Here is a 13,787-nt window from a genome sequence, read left to right as displayed (position 1 = left end):
TTCTATGAAATAAAAAATAAAAGGTTAAAAAAACGTTACTTACATATTGGAAGACTTGAACTATGAGCTAACGGAACATTGCTAAAAATGATCAATATCGAGGCATTTAAAAGACTGACAAGGAAGTTCTGAATACATTATATGTGATGAACGTTGTAACTCGATTCAGATAATAATATAAGAAAGAGGACTTAAAAAGGAGTTATAGTTAAATGTTGCTAAGATGACCTGTTTAGAGCAGCAGTATCAAAAAAATTGATAACTTTGCTAAAGAGGACAGCATAAAGAAGACCACTAATGGACCAAGATACCAACAGTTTGAAATTAAGTAATTTAAAATACAGAACAGGAAATCTTCAAGTTTTAAATAATATCTATACGGGATAGATGAGATATGTTGACATCTTAGTCAAGCAAGGTAAGAATTTGTTTCCAAGTTATGAATGTGGTCATGAAAGAGCAACCGTGTAACATATTACCTCTAATGGACAGGACAATAAACTGAATAGGTCGTTCTGACACAAGGGCCTAAAATATATTCTTATGTATGTTTTGTAGTTTATCACGATTTAAATATATTTCCACGACCGGGCACCACGGTCAAGGAAAAATCATTTTGTATTAATCATCACATTTTGTATTAATTTATGTCTTTATTAGATAATTTTACTTAAAATAGATATAGAATATTAGAAATTATTCAAAATAGACAGATTAACTAAAATACTAATAGATTATTTTTCTTAAAAAAATTAAATAATTATATTTAAATTTAGATTCCTAAGGACTTGATTTAGAAATCAGAGATAAAATTTAAATACAATGTACCAATCTACGCATCACTGTAAGAAAATATCAGTAAATATTGTTTTCCACAATTAATTAATTAAAACGACTATTTTAGATATTAATTACATTGAAAAAGTTGGTAAGAAAAATTTTTTTTGGACCAGAAGTAACTTTAAAAAAGTGACAGTTTTTTTCTAGCCCTTAGAAGATGAGAAGGTAAACATTTAAAAAATTTAAACAACACTGATTAAATGTTTTGGCGATTTTTATATTCAGCTCAATTATATTTGAGTCTAAATGTGGAAAATATTGCTAGCGGTATGTCGAACAGATTTCCCATCACAAGTGCTACAAAAACTTTAATTCAGAATCTGGAACAAGTAAACATTTGATTTAAAACTCTGTTTTGGAGATATATTCAACATTGACCTTTACATTGCTCTATGTTTTTTATATTTTGTGAATTATTTTTCTTCTTCTTCTTCTTTTTAAGTAGACATGACTTTTCAAAGTGCTTCCAGTAAGTTTTCGTTCCATCGTTTCGTGGTCTTTCTACTGATGGTCTTTCTATCGAGGAACCGTCTCTTGTCGTCTTTACTACCCTATTTGTTGTCTTATCATCAATTTTTCGCTATTTTCATTTCTGCCATTTCTACTGCTTTTTGTTGTCTTTATGTCAGATCGCGTTTCTGCCGCGTATATCATTATTGCTTTGATAACTTTGAAAAATTGTTACTATTAGGTAATACGTTTTGTTGCGCCTGTAAACTATAATTTGTTCCCGTTTTATTTATTTTTATATATTACTTATATATTATAACTATTAAAACTAAACAATTTTTTAGCTTCTATTGCAACCAACCTCTTCATGTACAGAACATGCTACACTATACTAGATTATCCAGAATCCGATTGCGCTCTATTAGGAAATACTGTAAACAATATTACTAAAGAATTGGAACCAAAAGTACAACCAACTGTTAATTATATCAATATGGTGCACAATACAATTAACAATATATTTCCTGTATTTGTTTGCATGTATGTAGGCACATGGTCGGACAAATTTGGAAGGAAGCCATTTTTGTTATTAACTATCTCAGGTAAATATTTGTATAGTTTAAGCCAAATTTTAATGCTCGGTAATTTAAATTTTAACAAAGTCCTTGTGTGAAGTAAAACCTTTAGCACACCATGTCATGGGTATTGGATGGTATCTTGAATATTTTTCAGATATTTTAGAAGGAAATGTTGTCTCAGCTACTTTTTATACACTCATCCCTCTCCTTTTTATTATCTTTAAGCATCTAATTATATAACTGAAGAATGATAAAAATTGCAGTGTGAAGTTAAGTAAAACAGAAAATAAAAATGGCGGATATTATACCTATGCCAAAATGTTTTATGGTTACAGATTTCTTCTTGCAGCAGTCGCTGCATCTCTTTCCAACGGGCAATTTTTTATGACCACTTGGCCTAAATAACTAACGGGAAGGTCATGTGGTCGATAAGCCCGGCCCACTTAAACAAAAGGAGGCAGGTAATGCTTTGCGTCAGTCTTCTTTGTCGCATTGTGGAAACTACACTGTATTTCAATGCCCAATCTATTTGCATTAAATGTCTATGATGCTTCCCTCGGACTAATAAGGTTAGGTTAGGTTATGTCATCAAACTTTTAAGAAATTCTCCTAAATACGCAAAAAAAACTATTTAAATAGTTAAAATTATAAAAACAGTTAAAAAGAAATACAATATTTCATATTATAAGAAGGTTTTAATTAAAATCTTAACACTGAAAAAATAGGTACAAAAAGTGACTGCCATACATTTTTATGAAATATGGAATAAAAATTGCACGAAAACTAAAATAGAAGATAAAAGAAAGAAATACTTGTATTAGACTAAAGTAAACATCTAACAAGTATTAAATTATTTCTAAAATATCAAGCGATTCCTTCGATGGAAAAGTTAGCCATTTATACAGCCATTTGTAAATAAGACTTACACATATCTAATAATCTATCTTGTTTCCAATTCTCCGTTTTGTTTAAAATACAAATCTAACAAAAGAAAAATAATCGTAAAACAGGTCTAAACCATTTTGATTATTTTGTTAACATATGCATGCAGGTCATTTATCAGGTAATTAAACTCATTTATTAAGGAAAGTCCTTAAATATAGACAACGAGTAGCCAAATTTATAATGTATTCACATACCATTAAAATTTTGTTGTGGATACAAAGGTTTTTTAGTCAAACTTTTAATCCCTAAGGTTTTGTCTTTTTGGCTTTTACTTAAACTTTAAAAGGAGCATTGACATACATTAGTTAGGGACTGCGAATGTTTCATGGTTTGAATATAAAAATTTACAAAAGATTGGTACTGGTATAACTGGAGGGTTTTTGTTTTGTAAGCTGCATAAGTGATAAATTTATGATTCTTGTGTTGAGTTTATCAAAAATTATCAGTAAGCATGCTAATTAAATATAAAGTAAGTTGTTTCAATATAGTTAGGCATTTTTTGGTAGTAATAATTAAGTACATAAACAAGTATTTTTTTTTAAATAGATATGACATAACGGACATGACTCAAGAAAAAAATAAGTTGATCAAATAAAATAATTTTTTTAATCCTACTTTTTGTTTTTGTTGTAGTTGCCAAAATATGCCTTCTGTATGTTTTATCTTAATAAGAACATTGTTTTATAGTTTGGTTACTTTTTTACAAAATTTGTTTATCGAAAAAAATTTCTCTTTTTAGTGCCTTTGCTATAAATATACATACATGTAATAAATTATATTACATGTGGAACTAGATTTTATTTTCCATAGAAATTAACATTTCGGCAGGAAACCCTTGCCTTTGTCAAGATTCTAAAATGTACAAGATCAAGAACAAACAGGTTTTGTAAAATATGTATGTATATATATATACATATATATATATATATATATATATATATATATATATATATATATATATATATATATATATATATATGTATATATATACATATATATATATACATATATATATATATATATATATAAACTCCTGGACAAAATTAACGCACCACTTTAAATAATCCAAATATTTACAATATGAACACAAAATAAAACTAAGTTACATTGAAATAATAATAAACACCTACAAATAAGTCCAACATGACTTTATCATGACCTTAATTTGCCTTATTGTTTCTTTAAAAATTTGTTTTTGTCGGAAATGCGTAAATAAGCTAGCATAACGCCAAATTGCAAAAAGAAAAAAATCAGTAAAGTAACACAATAAAATGCATCTGGGTCATCACTTATACCGTATAGGCCCTTCTCTACTTCTTATGACTGCATTTATGCGTCGAAGCATGCTTAATGTCAAATGTTTAACAAAAGTTTGCGGAATATTCTCCCATTCTTCAATAACGGCCTCAATGAGTTGGTTGTGATTGGCAATAGGGAGTCTACGACTTCGAATCTTTTTTTTGAGATAGTTCCATAGATGCTCTATAGGATTCATGTCCGGACTGGTAGGTGGCCACTCTAATAATGGAATATCAACATCATTTAGGTAGCCAATAACCTGTCGAGCCACATGAGGACGAGCGTTGTTTTGCAAGAATAAAAAATTAGGTCCAAGCAACGGAGCAAAAGGCATTACATGTTCTACAATAATGTTGTCTAAGTAATAATGGGCATTCATAGACTTCGTACGTATGGGGACCAACTCCGTACGAGCTTCAAAACAAATTCCCCCCCAAAACATATTAGAGCCACCACCAAAAGGTACTTTAAGAGAGATATTGCAGCTGGAAAATCTTTCTCCTCGCCTTCGCCAGACACGCTCACGACCATCTGGAGCTTTTAGGCTTACTCTAGTCTCATCGGAGAAAAGAACTCGTTTCCAATCATCGATGGTCCAATTTTGATGCAATCATGCAAAATTCAATCTCTGAACCCTGTGTTCTCTGGTAAGCAAGGGTTTTTTGGCCGGTTTTCTGTTGCTCAATTCTGCTTCATGTAAATGTCTTCTAACTGTTCGAGACGATATCGTGACATTTCGAACATCTGCTAGTTCATTATTTAGCAAATTGCTATAGCAAATTGTGACTCTCTTATCTCTGAGCGCACGTTGTCTCAAAAAACGATCATCAATTTGATTAGTGCAACGTTTTCGCCTTTGCTCTGGTCATCGATGGTACTACCCTGGTTTCATTATATGGCCTCACCTTGCGACTGATGCTGGAATGATGTCTTCCTAACAAACCTCCAACGTATCGCATTGAATATCCTTCATCTAGGAGAGTCGATGCTCGCACTGCCTCCTCCATCGACAAATTTCTTTGGCGGTTCATGCTTTATTTGATTGTTATGCAAATGAACTTCCAAACATGCATGTGATGAAAAATATCACAATAAAAAGCTTGTTTCTCACAATCACTTTGATTTAATCGGTACTTTTTATGAAAAGTTTAAGTCACTTTTAGTCTAAAACGAAGTTTAATACAAATTATTGTTAAAACAAGATTATTATTAGCTTACATAATAACTGTCACTGTCAAACAAGGTCCATAGGCAACTTGTCGTACAGTAAATTATCAATAAATAAAGATTATTGAGAAAAATATGAGTGGTGCGTTAATTTATATATATATATATATATATATATATATATATATATATATATATATATATATATATATATATATATATCACTTACCAAAACGTAAAACGGGACACTGACATTAATTGATATCTGGTATCTCATGGTTTATATTTCAATCTGATTTAAATAATAATGAATATAACATCATACAAAGCTCTTAAGCTCATAACATATCTCCACTTTACCTTTTTCGAAAAAATCAATGATACGCCTATATATCAATAATTATACACTAATGACAGTAAACCATGAGATATCAGATATCAACTTTTATTTGTCACTTTATTAATGTCTGTGTACCTTTTACGTTTTCGTAAGTTATATATATATATATATATATATATATATATATATATATATATATATATATATATATATATACATGAGATATCAGATATCAACTTTTATTTGTCACTTTATTAATGTCTGTGTACCTTTTACGTTTTCGTAAGTTATATATATATATATATATATATATATATATATATATATATATATATATATATATATACATATTTTACAATATTTGTTCTTAATCTAGTATATTTTAGAATCTTGACAAAGGCAAGGGTTCCTGCCGAAACGGTGATTTCTATGGAAAATAAAATCTGGTTCCACTTTATTGAACTTAAACCCAAGAAAAACTAATTTTGTATTAAATATAGTACGGTTCAACAAACCCAAAAGTAAATATTGCTATAATATATATATATATATATATATATATATATATATATATATATATATATATTATATATATATATATATATATATATATATATATATATATATATAGCAATTAAAAAATAAGTAAATTGGTCGCAGCATTTACAATACATAATTAATTCAGTAGCAAAATAAGTACAAGGGAAAATGGGATTATCATATTTATTCAATAACTTTGGTAAATTTAAGTTTCGAAAAATGAAAAAGAAACGTATTTTTAAAGTGTGTAAACATTTTTCCTATAAGTTATGGATTCGACCGTTACTTAATGAGAATTCATTTTATGTAACAATAAAACACTAAAAGCTTTGTTTTCAGAACTTACACAAAATTTATTATATTTTATCACTACCGCTGTTTCGACAGAGTGCCTTTCTTAAGTGGAGTTATTTTTGGTATGTTTTTACACCTTCGAGTTTTGAACTGAATAGATTGAGGAGGGGAGAACTTTTTGTCTCAAGTTGATCATTTAGAAGTATGTCTGTATTTTTTAAATTGTTTATTTTAATAGATTTTAATAATGATAGATTGAGGCCTTTATTTTGGATGTGAATAATTTGAAATTTGTAATTAAAAGCATTATTATGATCTAGAAGGTGAAGTGCGTATGTACAAACTGTTTTTTTATTATTGAAAGCCCTTTTATATTCTGCTATACGTCTGTTAAAAGTTCTACCAGGTTGACCAATGTTAGTTTTTGGGCAGTCGCCATAGTTAAGTTTGTATACACCACTGTGTAAGTGCTTATTAAAAACAACAATAACCAAAATAAAAAGCAATTACACAGTGGTGTATAAAAATTAAATGTGGCAACTACCCAAAAACTTACATCGGTCAAACTGGTAGGACTTTTAACAAATGTATAGCAGAACATAAAAGGGCTATCAATAATAGAAAAACAGATTCTACATATGCATTTTACCTTCTAGATTATAATCATTCGTTTAATGACGAATTTCAAATTTTTCACATCCAAAATAAAGGCCTTACGCCATCTTTATTGGTATCTATGGAAATTAATAAATTAAAAAAAGACATAATTCTAAATGGTCAACTTAAGACAAACAGTTCTTCCCTCCTTATCATATTCATTAAAGATTATAAAGTGTTAACACATACCAAAAATAGATCACTTGAAAAAGGTACTCTACCGAAACACCTGTAGTGATAAGATATTATAATAAATTTTGTGAAAGTTTTGAAATCAAAGTTTTCAGTGTTTTATTGTTATATTTATTTCCTAGCTGAGCGCTTTGGGCTTACAAAGCCATCTTCAGAGCTATGGTCAAGTATGTAAAAGTATTAGTACTACGAGAGATCTCATTTGATAAAAGTATAGAGAAATTTTCCTTTAAGCTGTTTCTATTTTAAAATATTTCATTAAAAAAACACATAAAAGCAGATAGCAAATCTGCTGCTTCAACTTTTCAACAAATGGTCGGGTTGTAACACCCGGAACATAACCCAAAAAATTTCTTTTTAATGTGTTTTTTGTGGAGTCCGGTGCACAGTTCTTTGTGCGATTTTTCATTGGAATATTTTAACATAGAAACAGCTTAAAGGAAAATTTCTAAATTGTTCTATCACATGAGATCTCTCGTAGTAGTGATACTTTTAAATATTTGACGTAAGTGAAACATTGTTAACTTCAAATTCGTTATTTATATCATTGTTCTATTGTAGCATAGCTCTGAAGATGGCTTTGTAAACCGAAAACGCTCAGCTAGTAAATACATGTTTACAAACTTTAAAATAGTTTTCTTTTCCAGTCTTTGATTTATATTTACAAAAACATATCATTTTTTTGATTTATTTAATTTAAGTTTCTTCTATACTTTTCTATTTCTCTTAACTAGTTTTAAATATTAACAAATATTATAAAAGTATTTTTTTATTATCATAAATTTCTTAGGTTAAATAGTCTACAAATAGATTATAGATTTTATAAACAGACATTATAAAACAGCCATTATCAGAGCTTTTATTATTAAGTATTTATTTATTGACCAACTGGATATTAAAAGATATAATATATATCAAGTAAATGGAAACAAAACCAAAAGTACCAAACCATTACTGTTACAAGAAATAACAAGAGCTAGCTGAAATCTAAACAACTGTAAGTAGGTAAAAAAATTTTATTTTAATCATAAATGAGTCACTATATTTGTCTGTGTATAGGTACATAATAATATGTAACATCTATTGTGTTAAAATAAATATTTGTTGTATCTTCGTGATTTTAACCATTGAGAATTTGTTTTCCTTTTAACAAAAATGGGTCGTTTGTTTAAAGTTAAAAAATTAAAAACATTAAAAACGGAATATCGTACAAAGACAAGTTAAATACATAAAGCAAAAAACATATAAAACAATGTGAATTTCATAAATAACAAAAAGGACATCGGTCCAACAAAATTTACTTCAGTACAACGTTAAGTCAACATTAAAACCCATTTAAGAAACTGGCAAAATTGTCTTAAAAAAATACATTTTAATTATTGTCCAAGAACTTTTTTACTTAAAAGTATGATAGAAAAACAAATTTACGTTTTGTGATCAACTATTCTTGTTGGTATATTAGTCCAATCGTCAGTGAATTGACCCTTAAAAATCATATGAACAAGCTAAATTTTGCAAGGAACATTAATTTTCGAATCCCAAGAAAGATGCATAAGAGTTTATCACTTTTACCCACGGATTCCCCCTAAAAACCCCCCTTGCAGGGGTAAAAACGTGAAAAATTTGATTTACCGAGAATCTGTACACTGTAGACAAAAATATTTTAAATTAAAAATGTAGCTGAAATAATTTTAAACAAAAATGTTTTTAGGCATTTTTTGTGTAAAATGAACCGTTCTCTTAGAAACAACGCTTGAAGCGACCGTCGATTTGGCATGTCCTATCGACAAAAATTAAGATGCGTTTTAAAGGTTAAGAGTGCAGCTTTCGTATGCAGGTTTTGTATTTTGTCGAAAAAAAAACTCAGTTTTTATAAAGGTGTTAAATAAATTAACGTGGCGCGATTTTTGCCATTTTTTACGATTCTCGGGAGATCAATAAAATTGATCAATTTCATTGACCAGTAATCTTTTTATTTTTAGAGATCCATCTTTAAAACCTATGACATCAAATTTCAATTTTGAGTTGTGGTAACAAATATGAGGCAAATGAAATATGAATAAAAAACGCAGAATTTAATGTTTTACATTACAAACGATCATATGTCACAGAAAATGCATTTAAGAAGACATTTAAAAAATTTTTTTAAATATTTCGGATCGTTTGTTGTGTGAAATTATAAATCTAAGGTTTTTAAGCATATGTCTAATGACTCACATTTGTTGTTAAAACACAAAACTAAAATTTCATGCTACAGCTTTTAAAGTTTAGGTTCTTGTAATCAAAACTTTATAATGGTCAGTCAATGAACGGGATAGATTGTATTGATCTCGTGTGAATCATAAAAAATGGCAAAAATCGGGCCACGTTTATTTATTTAACACCTGTATAAAATCTGAGTTTATTTGCGGCAAAATACAAAAAACGCATACAAAAGCTAAACTCTTCACCTTTAAAACGCATCTTGATTTTTGTCGATAGGTCACTTAAATCAAAAGATATCGAATTTTTACCGTCGAACTGATACAAATTTTATTGAACATTAATTTTGCGCGCGTAACTGACATGCAAAATCGGTGGTCGCTTCAAGCGTTGTTGCTAAGAAAAGGTTTCATTCTACACAAAAAATGCATATAAACATTTTTGCTTTAAATTAGCTCAGCTACATTTTTTATTTAAAACATTTTTTTCTACGGTGTACAGATTCTGTCTGTGTAAATTGATTTTTTTGCGTTTTTACCCCCCTGTGTGGGGATTTTAGGAAGAAGCCCGAAGGTAAAAGTAGTAAAATTTTTTGCATCTTTTTTGAGGTCAAAAATTTCTTTTTGTTTTTATGATTTTTAGAGGTTCAGTGGCATTTTCGTCTCTGACGACTGAAGTATATAGTTTAAGTAGGCAATTAGTCAAATAATATTTTTAGTTTTAGAAAAGACATGAAAAACTTCTTAAAACGTTAAATAGATAATAAAACCCAAGAAAACTACATCAGAATATATAGAATTAATGTACAAAGAAAATAAATAATTTACCTAATTTTAAAGGTCGTTCAACTACTTTTTCAAAAATGCCACATAAATTTCTTTTCAGTACTTTTGAAAAAATCAGGATATTAAGTAAATATATTAAGTATCAAGTTCAAAACACGTGTCCTGGGACTACTAAAGTTGGACATTCACGTTCCGACTTGCGGTCTCACTTAGTAGGACTACTATTTGGATATTCGTCTCCACTCACGATCCGACTTGCTATCCAACTATTAATAGTTGTCCAACTTCAGTTCTAGTTTGTTTTCACGACGGTGTACATCGCTTAACCAAAAAATGTATCGAGTAAACACTACGGAAAATATAATTATTAGGAAGAAAATGGCAGCTTGTGCTTGTTATTTTTATCATTTGAAAAAAAGAAGAAAACATGTTGAATGAAGAAATTATTTTTGTTGATCGTGTGAACTATTGTTATACGAAATTACTCAATGTCATTGATGAGAATGATTGCAAAAACTACCTCAGAACGGATAACTTCACTTTTTCGCTGATGCTGGAAAAAGTTGGTCTACTCATTTCCAAAAAAGATACGGTCATGCGTGAATGTGTCAGTACTGAACAACACGCCTTGTAGCAACTTAACGCTTTCTTGCCACTAGAAGGTCATTTGAGGATCTGAAGTTCAGCTGTAAAATATCTCCACACCTATTGGTGTGTTGATGAGTAAGCAAATGGTATACAGGGAGGAAATATCAGTTACAAAGTGATCTTGTTGTAAATTTACTATTTTAATTGGGAATAAGCCACAATATGAGTTTAAAATTAAATGTATTTAACGTTTGGACTTCCACTTCGGAAATCGTTATCAAAATATTCCTAAGTTGAAGTCGAAACGTCAAATAAATTTAATTTCTATCTAATATTCAGGCTTATTTCCAATTAAAATAGTAAATTTGCATAAGATGCCACAAGAAAATAACTTTAGAACAATATAAAGAAACAGTTACTTCTAATTTTAGTACAACAATGCTTTAATTTTCGTTGTTTGTTGATAATTCTTCTGTAGCCAATCCGGATTGTTGGAAGTTGAACCTGTGTGGAAGTGTCCGAAATAGATCTACAGAAAGGAAAATGATTTGCCCTAACAAAAAGTAGGTGATGGTGAAGAATCTTGATTTTAATAGGGGTATATTATATTTTATTATATATTTGCGAACTAGGAATCTTTGCGTAAAGTAATTCATAGAAATCTTATACATAATAGGTGCCGAAGGTCAACTGACTGAGGAAATTTTCGATCCAACCTGTAAATGTAATCCGTCTTCAAACTTCACAATTTACGCTCCCACTTCGTCGGAAGTCGGACCTTCAAGTCGTCCCTCTAGATGTTCTGACTCGTACCACAAATTGTCCAACTAATCCAACCAGCCCACTCACGGTCCGATTTCAGATCCAACTGCGGAAGTTGGACCACTAGTCGGACTAAAAATCGGAATGTAAATGACCTGTTTTACGGGTATTAGTTTGCGAGAAAGTTGTTCTTTAATTAAATTATTTTTAAAAATGATATTAACACTTCAATAAAGAACTATAATTATTCTTATTTATGGAGAATCTGGAAGATACACAATTAGAACGGCAACAATGTTCAACCAAAGATATCCGAAGAGTAATTTAAATCATAAATTAGGTCCTTAAATTAGTTGCCAAGTTTAGTGAAACTGATACCTTTGCTAACAAAAAAAAAAAAAAAAAAGAAATAATCGCCGTGTTTTGGATGAAACAACATAATAAATAGAAGTTTTTTGTACCTTTACTGCAGAACCCTCCACATCACTTCGTAATGTGGCACGCCAAGTAGCAGTGTCTCACGAAACTAAGAAAAGCACTAAAGTTACATAAATTTTACCCGTATTAAATGCAAATGCAAATTTTACAAAATATTTGCTTTACTGATGACTGTACGTTTTCTCCTAATAGACATGAAAGCACGCAAAATGGTCGCTACTTGAGTGATAAAAATCCATGACTTTTTAAGGAAGGTCGTACACAGTATCACGAGAAATTGAACGTTTTGGTTGGTATTCTTGAAAATACTATTATTGCACCTTTATTCATTGTGGAAAATCTAACTGGTGCGCTCTACTTAAATCTGCTTAAAGAAATAATATACCCATTAATAACAAATACTTAGGAAAATTAAATTGATGCGGTTGGTAACATCATTTTGCAAAAAGATCTGATTCACTTTCAATAAGATAGAGCTCCACCACAGTACTTTCTTCTAGTTAGGCAGTGGCTAAATGATAGATTTTCTGGCAGATGGATTGGCCGATAGGAATAATAGAATGGCCAGCACGATCACTCGAGCTAGCACCTCTATATTTCTTACTATGGAGATATCTAAAGTCAATTGTCTATAAAACACAACCTAGAGATTTGGATGATTTAACGGGAAAAATAACAACTTCGAACAAATTTTGAACATTTACTTTAGTAAGTTACTTTTATTTGTTTATATTAACTTTTACTTAAAAGAAATATATTGCATGTGGTATTTTTACCAAGATAGTTAAATAAACTTTAAAATTAGGTATCACTTAACCTCCCTTTCTATTAAAGATTTTGGGGTTTATGTCCGCCCCCGCTAGAGGGTTGATGTAATTTAGGTGAAAACTGATCTACAATTTGACGTGTTTTTGCATATTTTCATGTTCGCACTGTGCACGTTAAACTATTAGCTGTCTGGAATAGAACTTTGTTTTTAACAGGACTGGTGAATACTTGCTCGTGTACTGGTGTTTTAAGGATCTCGCTAGCTGTAAGCTTAGATTAAATACTTCTTGCTGAGAGACTGTATTCGTATTTTGTTTATAGGGATAACGACTAGTTGGTGAATGAGTACGAAAGGACAATCTCGACTTCCGTTTATTTACACCTCATGATTTTTCTTTATGTTGCCAGTAGGATGTTTCTTCCTTTGAAGTTTGTTTACCACTGTGTAGGCGCACACTGTACTCAACAGTAGGTAATATGAACATTTTAGCCGTATGGAACAGAGCACGAAGACTTGATGCCCAAGGTTAGACGAATCCACTGTTATTGTTTTAGTCTGTTAACCTAGATCGAGGCCGAAAGTTGGTTTTATACTGTTTTAATAAAGAAATGTCCGAATATTTTAAACTTTCTGATTAATCGGTACTTGGTAACTTGATATTAGATTACCTAACTTGGAGCTATTTTGGGTTATAAAATCTTGGAAAAGTTTCTAATTCACGTTACGATAATCTCCTCTACAGAATGCAGATATTTTTTTTTGAGGGAAGTTTGTTTGATTTTGTGTATAAGTGGAAAGCGATCTAATCTACTGGCACCATCTATGTAACATATATCCTCAAACCGATCTGTAGTCGTTAGTAGCCAGTGACCTTCAACGATGCTTTAATTCAAAGCATTCAATCAGTATGATGTAAACATTCATTCAGCAAACGCCAATAT

General features: G+C 30.0%; 1 protein-coding gene across 1 annotated transcript in view; it reads left to right on the top strand.

Moving 5' to 3' along the window:
• LOC140432285 (probable peptidoglycan muropeptide transporter SLC46) overlaps positions 1-13,787 on the top strand; it is a 46,273-nt gene that overhangs the window by 9,388 nt on the left and 23,098 nt on the right. Inside the window, exon 2 of the mRNA XM_072520102.1 lies at positions 1,635-1,892. Coding sequence (XP_072376203.1) covers positions 1,635-1,892 — 258 coding nt within the window. The remainder of the gene's footprint in view (positions 1-1,634; positions 1,893-13,787) is intronic.

The sequence above is a fragment of the Diabrotica undecimpunctata genome, chromosome 1, assembly GCF_040954645.1.
Source record: "Diabrotica undecimpunctata isolate CICGRU chromosome 1, icDiaUnde3, whole genome shotgun sequence".
Taxonomy (NCBI): domain Eukaryota; kingdom Metazoa; phylum Arthropoda; class Insecta; order Coleoptera; family Chrysomelidae; genus Diabrotica; species Diabrotica undecimpunctata.
The sequence above is the reverse complement of the archived record's forward strand: the minus strand, read 5'-3'. Positions and strand labels throughout refer to the sequence as shown.